This window comes from Parambassis ranga, chromosome 21 (assembly GCF_900634625.1).
Source record: "Parambassis ranga chromosome 21, fParRan2.1, whole genome shotgun sequence".
In the NCBI taxonomy this organism is placed as follows: domain Eukaryota; kingdom Metazoa; phylum Chordata; class Actinopteri; family Ambassidae; genus Parambassis; species Parambassis ranga.
Window position 1 is genome coordinate 22373704 of NC_041041.1, and position 20913 is coordinate 22394616.

Below are 20913 nucleotides of genomic sequence, written 5' to 3' on the forward strand. Positions count from 1 at the left end.
AGAGCTACAATAGTGGATCATGTGATCAACCATGGAATGACCCTGAGGGAAGCTGGACAACGGGTTCAGCCTGAGCCACTACACTGTAGCAAGCATCATAAGGACATATCGATGAGAATGGGTTAGTACAGTTCCCTCACACTGTTTTGTAGGTGTACCATACTCTAATGAGAAAAACAACAATACTGTACATGTAAAACTGAAACTGTTACTCCACAGAATTACTAGACATCCAGCATCTGGAAGGAGGCATGCGAGGATATGGACCAGGCATCATGTCAGGCCTGGATACGGCACTCCAGGAGACATGTTCCCCGGTGCCTTGGACTAGAAGACATTGCATGTGATGTTGATGAAATTCTGTGGCCGGACCCAGAGAGACAACAAGACTGATTTTCTCTCAGCTCAGGCTGAACCCGGTGTCCAGCTTCCCTCAGGGTAATTCCATGGTTGATCACATGATCCACTATTGTAGCTCCGATGACATCTGTAATTCTATTTCTTCTTACCCTTCCTCCTTCCTCTTCACCTCCTCGTCCTCTTCGTCTTCCTCCTGCTTCCTCATGTCCTCATCCTCCTCTAATTCTCACTCTTCTCAGTCTTCTTCTCCCTCCATTGTTCTCCACACTGAAGCTTACCTGTGTCTTATTTACAGAGCTCATGCTGATTGCAAAGTGAACTAATGATGTAAAACAGTTCTCACATGTGACAGTGTAGCCAGACAGTTGGCAAAATAGTGTAAATACCAGCCATACATGTGTGTAGTTTGACTAGGAGTGTGTTGATCATTTGGAAGTTGTGTGTAAAGCAGTGAGTTGTGTTTACAGTTCAGCAAAAAGAGTGCTGTGAAGTGGATTATATTTATACAATTGCAAATTGTGTGTTACAAAAGTGCAAATTGAGTGTAAAGCAGTCTTTTTGCTTTTAGTTTTGCAAACTCAGTGAGTGATTTTGCTATAACTATTAATAGTTTTAGAAATTGGGCTATAAGAATCATTGTCAGTGTTTAAGCAATCAGAAAAAACTGTAAGCAATCAGAAAAAACTGTAATAAGGTTTTATCTTATCTTATCTTATCTTATCTTATCTTATTTCGAAAGTAAACACACGCCCCTTTCTCTTGGTGCTCACCCCGAAGCCACGCCCCCCAATCACATGGACGCGCATCACCTGAAGATGAGCTGTGGTCTGTGACGTCAGCCATCATGCACGTACCTCTCTGGTGCGCGCAGAGCAGGAAGAGCGTGACAACCAGCCAATACTCCGCGCAGGGTCCACCCAGAGGATTGGCTGATGTTTTCAGCGTTTTATAGCTTCCACAGATTATTAATATTCTTCGTTTTAAAGCAAAACTGCCAAACTAAGTGGTTGCTATCAGACTGTAAGTTACACTAATTTAACAAAAAGTGCATCAGAATGAAATCTCCTACCCTACCTTTAAATAATAAGTGTTTTTTAAAAAACACTTATGGATAATGACACTTATTTCCTATGCCTTCCTCTCTCCATACAACCATCCGAGTGCCCTTTAACACCATTATTGACATGCATTGTATACAAATGGGAGCACGCCTCTCCCGCAGGGCTGGTCTCAAAGGTTAGCCACTGCACACTGCATGGCAGATGAGGGTTTCTAATGAGCAACAGAAACTAATTTGATAAGTCGGCTGAATCACCTTGGCTGTGCTACACTGTGTGCAGATACAACAGTAGGGGTAGGTCAGTTGGCTCTGCAGTTAAGTTTGAGATAATAATAATAATAATAATAATAATAATAATAATAAATGGTTAAAATACCATCCAGTAAAATTTATAAAATGGACAGGAATTGCACAAATCAATAAAACATAAAACTATTTTATGTTTATAAAATTTTTTATTTTAAGTAGAATAAAATAAAAATTGGCCCGTAAGATAAAACCAGGTTAATAGCACAAAGCAATAAAAACAATAATAAAATACAATAATGTAAAACAGTGAATAAATAGATAAATAAAACGGCTTAGGAAAAGGCTAAGTGATGAAAGTGAGTTTTAAGAAGAGATTTAAAAGAAGACACTGAGTTTGCCCGCCTGATATCCTCTGGCAGGGAGTTCCAGATTTTGGGCGCATAGTCAGCAAATGCATGGTCACCCTTTGTGATTAGCTGGGATTTGGGGACTGAGGGGGCGAGGCCATTTATTGCTTTAAAAACCATCAGTAAAATCTTAAAATCAATTCTAAAACTCACAGGGAGCCAGTGAAGGGCAGCTAGAACTGGTGTTATGTGGTCACTTCTCCTGGTGTGAGTTAGAAGCCTTGCAGCGGCATTCTGTATTAGTTGTAGTCTGTAAATGTTATGTTTACTGAGAGTGGAGGGCGTTGCAGTAGTCTAGCCTGGAGGAAATAAATGCATGTATAACCATTTTGAACAGGTGGGATAAGGAATGTTCAATTTTTTCTTAATTGCCTTAGCTGTGCAACAGGATTGAACAACCTTAGTTACTTGAGTGTCATAGGAAAGTTTAGAGTCAAAGATGATACCCAGGTTGCGGGCCTCAGTGCATATATTGTTAGACCAGGTGCCAAGACAGGCGGAGAGGTGGGCAACATAACTGGAGTTTTTTCTGATTCAGCATCATTTAACTGTAAGAACTTGCTGGACATCCAGTTCTTAATTTCTGTTAAACTGGACAAGATATGTGAGACATCAGAGCTACCGGGTGTGAGTGGTATATAGGGTTTAATGTCGTCGACATAACAGTGGAAATTAATATTGTGTCTGCGCAGGATATCACTGAGGGGTAGCATTTAGATAGTGAAAAGAAGACGACCCAGTATGCACCCCTGGGGGTCACCACAGGACGAGGGGGTGGACACTGAGAATGTGTCACCCAGTCTCACAGAAAAGGACCTGTTAGACAGGTATGAGGTCAACCATTCTAGTGCCACTTCACTGACTCCAACAGTGTACTTCAAACGGCTGATTAAACATTGTGATCCACAGTGTCGAATGCGGTGCTGAGGTCTAGGAGGATTACAGTTTTTCTGAATTGCTAAGACACATTTCTTGAAACCTGCTCTCCTTTTCTCTAAACTGTGAACACAAAATCCAATTTTCAAGCTACGTTCACAAAACTTCTGACTCCTCTTGCAAAACCAAACATTTGACCCAAAACCATTTTAACTTTAATCAAAATCACTCACTTCCGTCAAAAACCACACAAAACCAGCTAATGTGCAAACACAACTTAGCAGCCATTACACTGTGGGATAGCGGGAATAATTTTATTCTTGTACTCAGATTTAAACAAAAAGAAATAAAATAAAGCTTTAAAAAACTGCAGCAAAAAAGAGAAACAAAAGTTATGTAAAGAAAAAAATAAACAAGACATGTTTATAGCATTTATTCTGCCTCAGGATCACGCCTCTCTGCTGGGTGAGGCCACAGGACTTCGTCCACGTCACATGCTATGTTCTCCCTTGCAAGGCAAGGGGAAAGAATCCTTTAGCATGCCGAATCCAGCTCTGGCAAGATTCCACGCTGATGTCGCCACATGCTCCAGTCATTGCTTGAATTAGGTTTTCTCGGCATGGAGATGGAAAGTGTATGATCATAACCCTGTGTGTAAGGGTTATGATCATACACTTTCCATCTCCATGCCGAGAATTCTTCAGTGATGTGCCTTGTCTGTCTTTTTTCCATTTCCTCTCAGCTCTCCTGCAATATATTCTTATGTTCCTTGTCTCTTCGTCTAACCAAGGCAGTTCTGTGGGCTTTAAAAATCTTTACATCTAGCCGGAGCTATGGAGTCTAAAATGCAAGTGCTATTAAAATTTCTAACCAGCTCCTCAACTGTGCTGCCATTTTCCTTTTCAGATTCCCAATTTTCAATAAAAGCTTGACAGAAAATCGGAACAGAGAGTGAGCTCAGAGGGCGAGAGTGGATTTATTTGATGGGTTCATGGTCAGGAAGGAGTGGAAATTGGAACTGCACTGTGATCAGTGACAGGAAATGCTGTTAGGGATACCTGTTCTATGGCAACACAGTTTGAGATCACAAGATCCAAAATGTGACCTTTGCTGTGGCTGGGGGATTTTACATGTTGGTTCAGATAAAAAGATTGTAGCAGTTTAATGAAGTCAGAGGCAAGTGGAGAAGAAGTAGGAAAACAAACATGAATGTTAAAATCCCTTAAAATAATGACCCTGTCATATTTGACCATAATGATTGATAAAAATATGGGCCATTTCCTGAATAAAACCAGAAATTAGTTTAGGAGGTCTGTAAATTAGGACACATAAAAAAGGCGGGTTGTTTCTTACACCAAAGGAGAGATATTCAAATGTGGTAAAATGGCCAAATGTGGTAGTCAAAGTCGAAACATTTCTGTGGATAAGAGCAACCCCTGCCCCGACCTGTATGTTTTGGCTGGTGAAAGAAAGAATAGTTAGGTGGGGATGACTCAATGAGGGGAGCATGGTCTCCAGGGGCAAGCCAAGATTCTGTGATGGCAAAGAAGTCAATTTTATTTTGTCATGATAAAATCCTGGCAGATGAATGATTATTACTAATCGATCTGATATTAAGTAAACAGAAATTTGCTGAGTTTACAGCATGGGAGGTGGAAGGAGTGATTTTTATCTTAATGAGGTTGTTGTAGAAAATGGGACACTTTTTGAAACGCTTCTAACTAGTCTGAAAGTGTTACAGGCTACCCTGTTATTTTTATGGCAAATGTTATTCAAACCATTGTCACTGATGTGATACTTCCTAAACAAAACATCAAAAAGGTGTGTGCAATAATATTATATAAAAATAAAACTCTCTCTCTCTCTATCTCTTTTTCTCACACACACACACACACTTGCTTTTATTTGAAATACAGACAGGCATACTATGACTGCATTAAAAATAGTTCCATAGTTAGCACCACATACGAGGCTGAACAACAGTTGTTGTTTTACACTGTAAACTGCAGTGCAACAGACGTCAGAGGAAGTCTTTTTGTGGCAGCAATAGATACTGTGAGAGTTGAGTCAATTTATATTGTAGGGGCTAACAATGTAACTGGTCACATACCATATGTTATGCTGACCATGCTACCAGATGGGGAAAATGTGCTGCTGCGCAGCCAGAGAAAAGTAAAGACTTGTAGGCTTATACTGTATCATTTATTCATAATCAGTCACTTATACATATCTTTTGGTTAGGGCTAAGGGCCAAGCTCTGCTTCAGCTGTCTGACATACAATGTCAAATACAATGCCACACATATGGGGAAGCTTCAGATTAATGTGTCAAATTAAGCCCTGCCTTTCTAATGAAATCCCTATTGTAACGGTTACCTCTTTGCACTGGTTAGTAGCTGTCAAATACTGGGGAATAGATGTGTGGGGAATCTTTATAAAAAGCCCATCAGGAGATCTTAACATAACGCAGCACAGAAAAAGTCAGTGTAAGGTGTCAGGTCTCCCCCACCAAATCGTCTTGTGTGTTTAGCCTGTAGACTGAGACCCTGTTTCCACATTCACGGGTATCTGTAAAAACAAATATTTCCTTCCCTCCGTTTTGCCACCACACAACACTGCCACCAACAAGCCTGTAGGTGGCAGTGTAGGAAGAAGAAGAAAGCCAATCAGAAGCCTCATGGGCACAACAGATCAATGAAAAAAAGTATCTGACAATAGTGAGTGATAAACTGCCAATACTACAAATTACATTTCAGATGGAAGTATAATACTGACCCTATCCACATCTTTGTATTGTGCATTCTGTATGTCATGTTGATCTGTTTTGGACATGATGCTCTACATGATGTTTAAATGTCCTTTTATTCTTTTAGGCTTTTGTCATATCACTATGGTGTGAAAAACTTAAGCTGAACTTCTCATATAATGTTTGTTAGATTTTAAATGGATGTAGATGTGATCTGATAGAGTCAGCATTAATTTAACAGTATTTTAATACTAAAAGACAATCACATTAGTACTCTGACAAAGTTCAGGAGAACATGAAGGGGAATGGCTACCGTTGATATCACACCTGCCAGTCCTTTGGCATCGAGGCATGGTGAGTATTGTCAGCTCTTGATAGGTCTTGGCTGAGCCAGTCTTGGTGTGCAGGGATGACCCTGTCTTCTAGGCCCCCAGCTGGAGCTGGAGGAAGATTAATGATTTATCACTAGAATGGAACTGTAGCACGGCAGGATTTTCCATCTGTTCTCACTCCCACAGCTTAGCTTTGTCAAGGCAGCAAAGCTAAGCTGTTACTTCAACTCTCCCACTTGTTTAATAGCTTATTCAAGAAAACATCTCTTCTTACAAACATAGACTTGACTCCTGCCAAGTCCCTGAGAGTGATGCCTTTCTAGAGAATTTCCACTCACTGATTTTCCTCAGGGGAAGGTTACCCTCAGAGGAAAGCTGCCTACTTGTTGAAAAATGCAAAGCACATTTTTTAGTGCTGCAGCTATTGCATGCAGTCACAAGAGAAGAGCAAGGATAAATGTTCTGTGGGTACCTACATCATGGCCAACTCAGTGATGATGATGCTGCTTCAGGCAATTATAATATCTTGATTCTGACTAAATAAACACAAGAGCTGACAACAGAGGTGACGACAGCTGCAGCACTGATTTCCTTCAGCTGTTTCAGATGCTAATTCAGACAGACCAGAAAAACACAAGCGTCAAAAACAAGCAGAAGTGTCAAAAATGTGAAATCTGATCCACAGAAGTTGATTTAATGTGAATTGAAATCTTAAGAAATTCCTTAGTCATACAAAGAGAGCTGCTTTTATTCTCCAAAAGTCAAGCTAAAACTCCTACACCCAACACACAGCACTCATTACCATACCTACTAAAAACAGCCGGTTAGCAATAGTCAATAGTTATTCATCAGTTAAACACCATTTGTTAACAAAGATTTAAATTGTTTTCTTATTGACATCCTCTTAAATCAAGCAGACACCACCTTCAATGAAAGCATCCAGTTCTAATACTGCTTCTACTGCGAATTATAATAATATAATAAGACCTAAGTCTACAAAAAGAAAAGTGAAGAGACAGTGAGAGGGACAGACTGGTAGACTCAGAGGTAAAGTCCAGTGATGGTTCATGAATCTTCCTAAATGCTCAACTGCTCAGATGGTCTGAGGCAGTGCACACAGGTTATGCGTGCACCCTTACCCTACCTACCCTAATGTAGTCCTCCCCTTCCCTTTCCCTCACACCTATTATTTATTTATCTACATCAGCCCTCAATTACAGGCAGTGGTCTTAGGGCCACAGAGCAGGCCTAGGCGATCCAGGTTGAATTTGCTAATGAACAATGGAGAGAGACTCCCCTCATGTTTATTTCCAGCTTTCACCCAGAGCAGTAACCTGTGGAAAGAACAGTTGGACAAGGCTGCTGAATTAAAATTTGTATTTTTAATAGCCTAGCCTGCTACTGCATTCCAGTCGTCCCTCTGCATTTGGACAGATGGATGTGGGGAAAAAAGGGAGTTAGGCCACTTACAGGCAGACATGATGGCAATGACTCAAGGTGACATCCCCTGAAGGAAGAGCAGTTAGACTGTGAATCAAGCCTTGCAAGACCTGGAGGTGAGTTCTCCTGCTGTGCCTGCCTATTCATTTACAGAAGCGCGCTCAATTTTAATGTCTCCAATTGGTTCTTTCTCATCATCTTAACTGTTGATGATTAAAACCAGAGTTTCATTTTGTTTAGAAGGTTTTGGAGCATTAGAGTAAAAGGTGTACAATGGTTCTGAACTAACCTCATAAATACACAGTGAAACGTATATTTAAAGACATGTTTTTTGGTCTGGTGTGGTTTGATGATTTAAATGTTCTTGTGTTGTGCATTACTCCTGTTGCAGAGTCAACAGTTAATCCAACATTGCCAGTGCTTTACATCATTGAAAACCAAAGTCATAACAGCAGCACCACCATGTGGTGACAGGTGGGCATGAGTGTTCTTTTTTAACCCCTGGACTCTTCATTACACAGGTTGAAAAGTCTAAGAATAACATCTTATTGTTAAGTGAAGAAAAAATATAGATATCTACATAAGTTCATTGACAAGCATGCCTGTGCAGACTTCATCCAGGTCAGATTATGTCCAGGAGTTTAAAATCCTGTCAATTTGACTCTATACTATAGTTTCCTGAAGACAAGTAATTTTCAAAAATAGAATTAGTATCAAGTGCCTGGCCTTAGTCACACTCTCCATCCATCCATCTTCCATTAACCCACGTGTCCTGCAGTGCAGGGTCGCGGGGGGCTAGAGCCCATCCAGCCAGCTTTTGGGTGAGAGGCAGGGTACACCCCGGACGGTCACCAGTAGTGACACTCTCTTGCATGCTAATGGAGGCAGTCTGCTGCAGGTCCCTGCAGTCCCATGCTTTATTCTACGACACATTGTGCACCAGCGATTGTAATCTACTATCATCATAACCTGGAAGCCTCACTCACAGCCATGTAGTTAGCTTTTTACTTCTGGTGATTATAATTAAGCTCCATTAAAAATGGTATGACTGCCAAGATATGTGACAAAATATGTCATCTTCACTGCACTCTATTATTAAACCAGTTTATGAGAAGTTATCAACTTGGTGTGTGGTGTAGCCATGTTTCTGGCTGAGCTTATAGCCCACTTGCTGTTATAATTAGTGATTCACTGTCTAGCCAATAACAATTCATCTCCACAGCTGTTTGCTAACTGTCTGACTTTGTGGTTGCAAATGACATTATTAACTAGCAATTTATATTTATAAATGTATAATTTATAATGGCCGTTAGGTAATTACATTGTGTATGCATATACGTTTACGTTTGTGTTTAAAACGGCTGAAAAAGGCATTTCTTCTTTGTCAATCTAGATACATTGAACTCCAACATCCTCGTCATGGTTACAGTTGTGAACACCAATTTCATTATGTGGGCAGTCAAAGATGTCCGTCTCTGTTCCTGTGCATCTCAGCTCATCCAGCCAGATCTTACCAGAACCTGCAGTGGGACAGTAGTGTCAGAACACACATGTGCCTTCACAAGTTTATTTTGTATTTTATCTGAAGTTCAACAACATAGCTGCTCTTCTCTGAACTGTGATCTGTGTTTTGAATATTATTGGTAAGTTGCCAATATATGATTCCTACCACCTCTTTCTAAGGAATACACACACCCTGTATTTTAGAAAGGAGGCTTACTATCATGCTTATTTGGTTTGTGACCTCTATAATCTGACAGCTATCACATAAACCACCCAATGACCTAATGTTGCATTCTCAGAGCCATACCTGTCATAAATGACCCTTACAGCCCTTTCCGTGGCACGTTCTTTCTACTGAGCCCAGGCAAAAGGTACAGGAGCCTCTGCTGCTCTATCACATACACATTAGGTGACAGGCCTAATTTTAATGACCATTATCTACAATACAGGAGGAATATGTTGGAAGGAGACTGGAAGGGATGTAGCAGCTACTTACTTCTCTCCCACCCAGATAAAAGGATCGAAACAGCTTGTGTCAATACTCTTACATAAGAAAGCTAACTTTAGGTCACTCCCATTGCCCTCATTTTCTAAACCTAAAGGCTATACAGTTACACATGCACACATGAACGCGTGCTGGCTCCTTACCTGATGTGGCAGTGAAGGTGTTAACAATGGATGTGAAGCCCAACATCTTACAGATCACCATTCCATCTAGTCTGTCAAAGCTGTCATCACAAATGGTGCCCCAGACATTGTTATGCTTAACCTCCACACGTCCTTGGTTTTTACCCGGCACAAGACGCACGATCACTGCAGTGGCACAAAGGTGGAGATGATGGAATTTAGACTAGAACAGCACAGTGACTGGAACATGCACCATGAACAAGGTTTATCACCCCTTACATACACATCAAGGTCTGGGATCTATTTGATCATGATTGACTATCAATCTGATTTGTGCGGGACAATGGGCAAGGTCTGATCTTTGACAGGGACCAAATCACAATGTTTCCTGTATATGGAGGCTAAATCACAAGTGGCTTAATGAGAGTGTGGGGGACATTAAATGTAACTGCACCTACAGCCATGTTTAGAAGTTAATACTATTAATAATAATATTAATTCTTTGGTTTTTATGTAAAAATATCAAAAATCATCTGATTGTAGTGGGTCAATTCAATTCAATTTAGAATCATCTCAAAGCCCTTCACAGAGACCCAGAGCCTGAACCCCCTTAAGAGCAACAGTGGCAAGAAAAACTCCCTTTAACAGGAAGAAACCTTGAACACCGACTCAAAAGGAGAACCTTCCTGCTGACAGTCAGCCGGGTAGAGGAGGAGAAGAGGGAGACAGGACAGAGAGGATGAAGGAGAGAGAGGAACAAACATGCACAGACATCATACATTACAGAGAACAAACATGACAGGTTGTTGAGCAAGATGAAACTATTGTGTTTATATTATAGTGGATGTATATTTCAGCAGTTAGTTATTTGTAGTAAATAAATAATTTGTCTTTTTGTTGTTGTTTTTTTTTAATTTTTGAAAATACTACCACCTTGTGGTTAGTATCATGCTAACTTACTCTCCTTCCCTGATTCTCCTTTCTCTCCCTTGGCACCTGGTGGTCCGGGAGGACCTGTGGATAAAAACGATCACTATGATATCAACAGTTTAATGCTTAAACCCAGGTCAACACTGAGTTGGAGAGAAATATGCTACTGTAAATGAGAGCATCAGTGTGTATTCACCTGCAGTTCCATTGGAACCACTTGGTCCTTTTACACCTGTTGAAATAATGATAAAATGATAAACATGGCTGGTTAAATTGGGCATTCTTACTTTATATCTCTTGTGGGGAAAGGATAACATTCTAAATTCTGAATTTTAGCCCTATTAACACCCTTTAGCCGTATGTAAGTATTGTGTGATCCGAGCAGTTTGTCAGTTCACACATTAGAAAGTGTCTCACAAAGTGATTACAGGATGTAAAGTAATCCATGTTTAGTTAGGATGGCAGCAATCTGCTGAATGGTAAAATACACTGATGTACATGAAATTACACAACTCCTTGCTGAACACATAACTGTAAAGACAAGAAAGATAAATCATGGTGCAGCATGACTACTTAATAAAGACTAGAATCTGACCTGGAGGTCCGGGTAGACCAACATCTCCATGGTCTCCTTTTTGCCCAGGAATACCAACACCAGGAGTTCCTGCAGAGCAAGTCCACAACACATTGTGTTTTTTACACAGACATATAACATTTTTTCATCCATCCATCCATCCATCCATCCATCATCTGTTAATCCGCATCGTCCTGCAATGCAGTGTAATGCTATCTATGTGAGAGGTACATACAAAATGTCTATAGCATTTATTTACATACAAAATGTAACATACAGATACCTTGCAGACCAGGAAAACCAGGGTCACCTTTGTCTCCACCAGGGCCTGCAATTAGATCACAGTTGGAAGTAGCCACTTAAAAACAGTAATGCTAGCCTGGGTCACAGTTCTTGCAGAGTACAAAGTTACAGAGCTGGCTCTTGGCATAGGCCACATAGGCGGCCACCTGTTGGAGGGGGTGCTGCTGCAGGTAGAGAACTAGCAGGATTGAATAAAGTATCTATCTATTATCTAGATATACATCTAATAACTCAGGCCTTTTGTTGGTAATAAATGGATTTAAAAAACGAATACAAAAATAAATATAATAATAAATACTGTATAACAAATTCATTCAAAAATGTCTGTCGTAAATAATCTAATTTTTGATCAGGGTTGAATTGTATTTATATTTTTTAAACAATGTACACCTCATAGGCCAATAATTAGCACAGCACAGCAAACACTACAGTAACTTAAAGCTTTTTTACATATCTAGGTCATTGGACCCAAAGCCTTAAGCTTGTTACATACTCCACAAGAACAGAGAAATGTGTTGGTTACCTGGGCCCCCGGGTTCTCCTTTTTCACCTCTTGGACCTGGTACTTGATCCCCTGGTGGACCCCTGGGACCTACACACAGGAAGACATTCTGATTATTAGCCATCTTTTATAAATGCAGGCTATGCAGATCCCATGTATATTTTCCGTAAATAGCAGCATGTGAGCAATGTTACTGATAACAATGAGAAGTTAAAGAAGGAAGAGAAACTCCACATATCTAAAATCTGCTGATAAGTTTTCCACCCAGGAGCTCAAATTAGTTCATGTTATAGAAGGTCATGGTTCTGTTGTCAGAAAATGTACGGCACTATTGTCGTCTTGCAGTAATCTAGTATTCTCCGCAGTAGCTGAAAAAAACTTTTATGACCACCACTACGAAGAATTAAAAACATACTAATTTGCTTTGTTTAGTCTTGTCTTAGCCAAAATGTCTTCATTCAGTTTCCTATGACTGCTGAAGGGCTCTGTGTAATGGGCTAAGCTAACTTAAGCTATTGTTGGATGATCTGTAACTCTGTCCAGACTGTAGTGCTGCTGAAGGTTCTCTTTTTTTCACTGATCATATGACACCACTGTTGATGACAGAACACACCAGTTTCACCAGCAGTTCCTGGTTCTCCTTTCAGTCCCATTTCACCCTTTGGTCCAGAAACCCCACTGTCACCTGGAAAAAGAAAACATAGTATTAGAAAAGAATGCTGTTGCCTTTAACATGCAGAATAATAATGCCAAAGAATGATGGATAGCAAACCTGTTATTTAACTTGCTTAAATATAACAATAACTAGTAAGCAAAAAACAAAAGATTTATCTTTTGCCCTTCTAGTCCTGCTTTTGGAATCTTGGTGCGGTAGCAGTAATGTATTGTGTGTTTATGTCATAGCTGACAAGCTAGGGGGGAACTGATACAATTTAGGCTGACCTTGACTTCATAGCTTACCTCAACTAACACTATGCTCACCTTCATCACATGAAAGTCAAGACGTTTAACATGTTTATTCATTATCTTAGAACTCTTGAAAAAACCCTAAAGATTGAATGTAGGTCAATAGGTTACACCTGGGTCAAAGAAGTAAGGTAAAGTGAAGTGAGTTACAGCAAGCTGAAAAGCCTGTGGACAATACAGTATATCCTGTGGTACCTGTTTTTGGAGACAAGTTTGATCTAATATGGAAGGACACTCAAAGAAAGCAGCTGAGCTGAGCTGGGTTCAAAACACATGTGGATGGTTCAGATTTAGTAACATCTCAGATTAATAAAAAAAAACTGGAGTGGTAGATTGCTGCCTCTTTTTCTCCTTGTCCTGTGTCTTAAAGAATAGGATTAAGAGGTTGATATGACTAGAGGAGGTTGATTCATTCACACTAAGTATGCCTCCTCCTGCAGCCACTGTAAACTTGATTAACAACTTGTGTTTTTTTTCCAAAAGGGTGTGGGGTGGGTGGTGGTGGTGGTGTGGGGGGTGTCTGTTGACCTATTGGAAAACATCTTTTCCACTCAGGTAATTTGTCAAATAGCGGAAAAGTCTTGTGGTGATAAAGATTTTATATGGAAAATGTCAGTGCACTACTTTGCAAGCATGTAAAGAATAATAGCTGCATCTCATCCATCGACCAGGTCTCAGCAGCTGTCTGACCAGAGATGACACTCCATCAATGTTGAGATCATCAGCAGACCTGAAAGCTAACACATCCTCCCACACATACACACCTTTAGTAAATCATGGGAATTATGAGCCTTGTCCAATAACTTTTATTCTACTATTATTTTCTCCAACAATGCTAGCGTTGACCATTTAATTCTACACCTACACAGAAACAAAGGCTGACCCAGACAACTGAAACTCTCCTCCTGTGAACCTGAATATGATTTTTGTGATACAATAATATTAATAGCTATGTGTACTCACCTTTAAGTCCTCTTTCTCCTGATGGACCAGTAGCACCTGGAGGCCCTGAGGTAGCAATACACACCAATTATATTTTCTATGTTAACCAAACTCTGAATCTCAGCTACTGAATCGTTTAATTTAAACAAGCACACACACACAAACACACACAGAGACAGACAGACACACCTGGTTTGAGGCTGATGGTTTTTAATTTGTCCTCCAGGTTGTGGTTGCTTGTGTTGAGCAGGATCAGACCAGCCTTCAACCTGTCCAGCTGACCATCTTCTCCACACAGGTTGTTGACCTGTTGTCATGGTAAAGTGACTGTGAGCCTTGGCTGTGATATTAAAGTATGTAATTTGAGACTCTTGAAACAATATTTTACAAATATTGTGTGCACTGTGAGGTAAACTAAATATTAAGCAGCAAACTGAAAGGAGCATAAGCTGGAATGGAAGGAGCTTTGTGATTTTGGAGAGGTTGTAATGTGCTCACCCCTTCCTATGAAATGCCATGAAAATGTACAAAACCATGTCACTACATGGCCATAAAGAGTACTAACTCAAGACTATTGTCTTTGGTTGTGCTCAGTCAATGTGCATAAAAAAACATTAAGAGGACCTGACTCTGCAGGGCCCCCAGCTGGCCCTTGAGGGTCTTGGACTCTTCACTGTTGTTGAAGATAAGAGTTTGGAGGTTGTCATCACCCAGAGAAATGAGAGTGGATTTCTGCTTCTGTGATCTGGGGTCAGCCAGTGAATCCTGCAACATGAAAACTGAGACATCGATGATGGGATGTTAGAAATGATATCCACCATCATCAACCTTTAAACGTTAGGCTTGAAAGACCTGTGTACACATTTAGATGTCCCAGTCTTAGGGGTTGTATTGAGGGCATTTAGATGTTTTTAGGCTGGGGATTAATTTACTTGTTTCCAGGAGAATCAGCCCAAAGTGGAAAAAACATCACAGGTGGAGCTTTGAATGTGTTTGACATTTACCATAATGTTCCTGTTATTATGCTGTGTTAACATGCCATGTGACTCTTAATTATGTTTGGCATGAATAAATCTGTTTTAAGCTGTGTTATTTCATGCTGTTTCCAGGTTATGAGATAGAATTATGGAGGTGGGATAGAGGAAGGAACTGTGTCTGATAAATAACTGAGTTATTCTGTAAAAAATTTGTAGCAAACACCCATTTAATGAAGGTAGAAGGAGGATGAGGAAGTTGCTATGTTGGTTAACCACAGCAACCTTACAACGCCTTACAACACAGTGGACGAAACTAAGCACAGAAAGTAAGGACATTTGTAATCGGTGGATTATGTCTTTCATGTAACAATGCTTTCTGATCCCTTGATGAAACACAAACCCCTCCCATTTTGTTTTGGAGCATCCAAGTCAACAAAGATTTGTATCCATAATCTGGTCTTGATTTTTTTACATAAAGGGCCCCCTGAGGGATGTGTGACTAATGGTTCCCATTTTTGAGCTATTTGTGTGTTATTTCACATTGTTTCTGGCCAAAACTGAACAGTGAGGGTGTATTGGCCAGGTTAAGAGATGGAATGATGTTAAGTGACTGTTAGGTTTAACTCTTCTTGTTACGGTAGAGCGTCCGGGGTTAGATTATGGTGTGTTCTAAAAGGCACACATTCATAAAAGTAAACACATTTTAAAAGGAAAACTAAACGTTAGGATAAGCGGTTGAAGATGGATGGATGGAACTAAATGCTCTTACAATTGTAGCCAAGAACTTGGCAAGGCTTGTTGGAAATGGAAGACATTACTCTCATAAAATCTGTGACAGGTTCTATTGGTCTTTCCTTAACCTAAGCTGGAGCCCAGCCTTCTTGATGAAAGCCTGAAGCAATGTTGTATCATCCACCCTTTCACCCATGTGGCTGACGTAGTCACCTAGTCACAGGCTTAGCAATACAACATAATGAAGACCAGTCTTAGACAGTTTTGTAAGTTTTTTAAGCAACATGTAATATTTTACAGTCTTGCCAACTTTCAGCCATAGCAAATAATGTGCATTGAATGTATCAATTAACATCAGTAAATATTTTAAATAGTGCAACTGTACCTTTATAAATGAGAAAGGCATTGAGGCCTGTCTGCAAGATGAGGTAAAGCACAATTACATTCAAACACCACTGTCTTTTTGGCCTTGCTGGCTTCAGATCTGAAACACAAGCAGCAAGTGCATTAAAACCACCAGTGATCACTGTCCTTGAGAAATGGTTGATTTTAGTGGATTGAAGGAAACATTTAGCAACTCGCAGCACATTCTTTAATCTCTAATTACGTACATTATGCTTACATTAGTCTTAAAAATGCTGGTGTGGTCATATGAATTCGAGGAGTTGACAGCTCATGTTAGAAAGCATGCTGTGTGTCTAATGTTAAAGGTTAAACATTGCTGCCATCTCCTGGTCATGGGCATGTATCTGGAAATGTCATGTTTACAAGCAGAGAATAATATAAATGTCTATGGTTAGGTTGTTTTAACAACAACTGCCATGAGCAATGCAGCATCCTGTAAACCTTAATTGAGTAAATGCAATGAGAAATGTTTCCTTATCCTTATGTAATTGTTGATAGAAGACTTTCATGAAATGTTTCAGGTTTTATTTATCTGTCATTATTGCAGAAAGGTTCAACTGAACCCCAAGCAAAGTTTAGCCAAGGTATCCCTGTATAAAAAAATCTATGTGTACAAAAATGGTATCCGGTGTACAGTCTCTGTTAAAGGAGAGCTTGTCTGACACTTATAATGCTTGTCCTTTGTCCTCTTCACCTGAAAATTCATTATTCTGCACATATGTATATGATATAAAGGCTGTCTAAGCTATCTGCATTTTTCTGCATTTTCTTCCTCGTACTCACCAGGCTGGAAGTTGTAGAGATCACTCCTGCTGAGGAACATGTCAAACAGTGGGTTAGTCTGGGTGTATGAAACCGGCTCTGCCATCCTGTCCATTGATGTCTCCATGTTCATTTCAGACTTGTCTTTACTTCCTTGTTCAGCAAATATTATAACACGCAGTACATGATGTTAGCAAACCTTGATTCTTTCCCAGATTGCAACATCTTTAAGAAAGATTTAGAGGGTTACCAGAGGGATAGAGGAAGGAACTGTGTCTGATAAATAGCTGAGTTGGCCACAACTCTGTAGCAAACACCCATTTAATGAAGGTAGAAGGAGAATGAGGAAGTTGCTATGTTGGTTAACTACAGCAACACAAACGTCTTACAAAACAGTGGACGAAACTAAGCACAAAAGGTAAGGACATTTGAGATCGCTGGATTATGTCTTTCTTGTTACAATGCTTTCCAATCTCTTGATGAAACACAAACCTCTCCCATTTTTTGGTAATCTGGTCTTGATTTTTTTAAAATAAAGGCCCCCTTAGAGAAGTGTGACTAATGGGTCTTCAACACAGAATATAGAATAGAATAGAATAGAATAGAATAGAATAGAATAGAATAGAATAGAATAGAATGCCTTTTATTTTCACTATATACAAGGACAATGAGATTAAAGCCCTCAACCAGTTTCAGTGCAAACACAGAAGTTAGTGCACAGTCCTGAGAATATAGTCTATATACATTTTTCAAGTATGGAAAAAATATTGCACATGTATATGTTGTAAATTTAAATGTATTTATATATTTATATTTTATTTATATATTTAAATAGATATTATTTAAATTTACAACACAGCATCTCTTGACTATGTCAGGGTTTTAGGTTTGAGCCAGGGCTTCTGTTTTAAAGTTGGTTTGTGCCTGTGTTACTTCCTGTTTTATTTTGCTATTTCCTGTTTAGTTCTGTATCACTGACTCTCCTCTCATTTCAGGTGTCCTGACTACCCCCTCCTTGTGTTCCCCCTCCTCTTCCTGGTGACCACCTGATCCTCCCTCATGTGTCACACCTGTGTCTAGTTGTCTACCCTGATCCCTGTGTATTTAGTCTGCGTCCTTCCTGCACTCGGTGCCAGTTTGTCTTGTCACCTTGGGAATGAGCATTCCTCTTGCCAGCCTTGACCTGGGGTGTTCTCCAGGTTGCCTTGCCTTGTTTTATCCTGTTTCCTCACTAAGTATCTTTGTTTTTGCCTTACGGAGTTTTTGCCACTTATTGTGTGATTTTGAGTTTTGAACTTTGGACTTTAGCCCACCTGACTGAGAATAAAGACTCTATTGTTAAACGCTGCTCCACATCCTGCATCTGTGTCCGCTCTTCAACACCAACCTTGACAGACTAGCTATCTGCCATCCTACATTTTAATTGTTCCTCTTCACTGACCCATGTAATGTCACCTAAGAGGACTCATTAACAAAGCATTAATGATCTAGCTGTAACCTAAATCTTTGCTTTTGCTTTTCAATTTTTTATTTATTTATACAGCACCTTTAACGATCAAGATTCTCTCTAGGTTTCATGTTGTGTCTTCCTCGTAGTTTTGTGCCCCTCCCTCTCTCTCTCTGCCTCCAGACCTGCATGCTGACCTGTAGTCTGGCTCCTGAATACTACACCAGTCTCTGTTGTTTATCCTTGTTTTAATTACTATTAACTTACTATTACTATTTATTAACTAAAGCAGCAGGAAGCTTCGCCTTATGAGTCGGGTCCTGTTCAAGGTTTCTTCCTGTTAAAAGGGAGTTTTTCTTGCCACTGTTGCTCTTAAGGGGGTTCAGGCTCTGGGTCTCTGTGAAGCACCTAGAGCCAATTATGACTGTAAAAGGCACTATATAAATACATTGATATTGAATTGAATTGTTTTCTGTTGGTCATTTGCCAAATTATTCTGCTATAGTAGCATATATAATATAATATAATATAATATAATATAATATATATATATATATATATATATATATAACCATGAAAATGTGAATTAATTTATACCCTTTGTAAAATGCATTTTCTGGATTTTTCAAACCTACCACTGTTTCAGCTGTGGCCTGTATGAAAAATCCAGAAAATGCATTTTACAAAGGGTATAAATTAATTCACATTTTCATGAATGAAATAAGTGTTTGATCTCCTATTAATCAGCTAGATTTCTGGCTCTAAGGTGTATTTGGGCACCATCACCAAGTAGCTGGGTGTGAAGGCGACAACAGTTGGTGTGATTATTCACAAATGGAAGAAACATAAAATAACTGCCAATCTCCCCCAGTCTGGAGTGCCATGCAAGGTGTCACCTCGAGTTTCAGTGATAATGAGAGCGGTGAGGAATCAGCCCAGAACTACTAGGGAGGAACTTGTCAATGATCTCAAGGCAGCTGGGACCATAGTCACCAAGAAAACAGTTGGTAACACAGTATGCTGTGAAGGACTGAAATCCTGCAGTGCCCACAAGGTCCCCCTGCTCAAAAAGCACATGTACAGGCACGTTTGAAGTTTGTCACAGAACATCTGAATGATTCAGAGGCTGAAAGTGTTGTGGTCAGATGAGACCAAAATCCAGCTCTCTGGCATCACCTCAGCTCGCCGTGTTTGGAGGAGGAGGAAGAATGACTCCTAGAACTTCTTCTAAAAAAAGGAGTGGGACAAAATCCCCTCCTGAAATGTGTGCAAACCTTGTTGCCAACTACAAGAAATATCTGGCCTCTGTGATTGCCAACAAAAGTTTAGATGTTTTTCTTATTGTTCTGTCTCTCACTGTAAATATAAACCATTGAAAATATTGACTCGTCATTTCTTTGTTAGTGGGCAAACTTACAAAATCAGTAGGAGTTCAAAAAATTTCCTCTAACTGTATGCTGGAGGCTGTAACATGTCACACTAACCACCAGATGTCGCCCTGATATCATTTTCATGCTGAAGCCGTATTTCAGTGTCGCACTGCTGATAGACTGTGTCTGATTTCAGCAGCATCACCTCCTCTTCCCAAGTCAGTCACTGTTTTGCACAGAATACTGCTTATTTTTCCTGTTTCTGCAAAACGTTTCCTGAAATAAGTTTTATATTCTATAATCTATGTTCTTTTGTACAATTTTACCAATGATTGAATAAATATAGAAAGCATTAGGCTACAAAACAAATTGTTTTTGGAATAATAATAATGATAATACTAATAACAGTCATGTTAGAAAAAAGACCGTTATATTTATTTATATTGTTTATGCAAAATAAAGTTGGCGTTAGGTGTCTTTGATAAATCTTTCGAAAGGGGCCAACATATTTTCTGCTGGAACTGATGCCAAGCAGCACTAAGTATTAATGTATACTATTAAGAAAATAGAATGAATAAATAACATTGAACTTTTTGAACCGTTTCAATCCTGTATACAGCACGTTTTAATTGAATGCATTTACATATATATAAACTTTTCAGAATAATAGCGTTAATTAAAATGTAGACTTATTTTTTCTGTTTTTGTTTTTATCTCTGTTTTAGGTGCTGTGCTGCTGATAAGATAGTAATCTTCAATACAACGGAGAGGGACGTTAGAAGCGACAGACTTTCCATGAGAGGGACAGACTTACCGACAGAAAAACTGTGATCAGCCTCACTGTGTGTGTGTGTGTATTGAAAACACTGTCCCTAAAGCTATACGATCCATCTGCGAAAGGAACATTAATAATGCCATACCACTCATTCTTATGTTGCTCATTTTATATTAAAAAATATATTAAATAGCCACACACTACATACAAAAAACAGCATTGTATTGTCGGGATAAAAAAAAGAATAATGTTGAAAATAGACATCCCGGCAGATCAGTGGAAAAACACCTCGTCCTTAGAGGAGCTGGTCTATTTGGAGACATTGCGCTGACACTGAGGCCTATTCAAGCATCTCAGGATTTAGTTTATCAATGTCCTGTCAGGAATCATTCAAATGGAGAGACGATCAGTGTAAATACGACCCTTTTCCCGTTTTTGTGTAAGTCCGCACAATAACACATAAATGAAAAAAATCCAACCATTTTTATTATGAATTACACCAATTAAGTTGTTCCTTCGTGCTTTTCTATTAACACTTTGAAAACCCTCCTCTGCAGCACGCCTGTCATTAAGCTGCATTATATTGTTTTATCTGCCCACTTTGAGCGCACTTTGATGAAGTGTTTGGA

General features: G+C 39.5%; 1 protein-coding gene across 2 annotated transcripts; it reads right to left on the minus strand.

The window, feature by feature from the left end:
- Window positions 1–6891: 6891 nt before the first annotated feature.
- LOC114426774 (macrophage receptor MARCO-like) lies at window positions 6892–16917 on the minus strand. 2 transcript variants are annotated; one of them, XM_028394402.1, is made up of 13 exons: window positions 16714–16915; window positions 15911–16009; window positions 14441–14595; window positions 14006–14123; window positions 13838–13882; window positions 12522–12593; window positions 11930–11998; window positions 11387–11431; window positions 11125–11193; window positions 10726–10761; window positions 10560–10613; window positions 9621–9785; window positions 6892–8989 (listed from the first exon to the last, which is right to left on the minus strand). In XM_028394402.1, exons 1-13 carry the CDS (start codon window positions 16823–16825, stop codon window positions 8859–8861), a joined length of 1170 nt encoding a protein of 389 aa, XP_028250203.1. In that variant the 5' UTR covers window positions 16826–16915; the 3' UTR covers window positions 6892–8858. The 2 variants fall into 2 exon arrangements, with proteins under 2 accessions (XP_028250203.1, XP_028250204.1); XM_028394403.1 differs by lacking the exon at window positions 15911–16009 and having other exon boundaries at window positions 16714–16917.
- Window positions 16918–20913: the final 3996 nt, after the last annotated feature.

Excerpts from the sequence above, each read along its gene's own strand:
- LOC114426774 (XM_028394402.1), bottom strand. The coding sequence starts at position 16,825 with ATGAACATGGAGACATCAATGGACAGGATGGCAGAGCCGGTTTCATAC. Across the intron at positions 11,432-11,929 it reads AGGAGAACCCGGGGGCCCAG|GCCCTGGTGGAGACAAAGGT; the intron begins GTAACCAACACA and ends ATCTAATTGCAG. Across the intron at positions 8,990-9,620 it reads CACCTTCACTGCCACATCAG|GTTCTGGTAAGATCTGGCTG; the intron begins GTAAGGAGCCAG and ends GTCCCACTGCAG.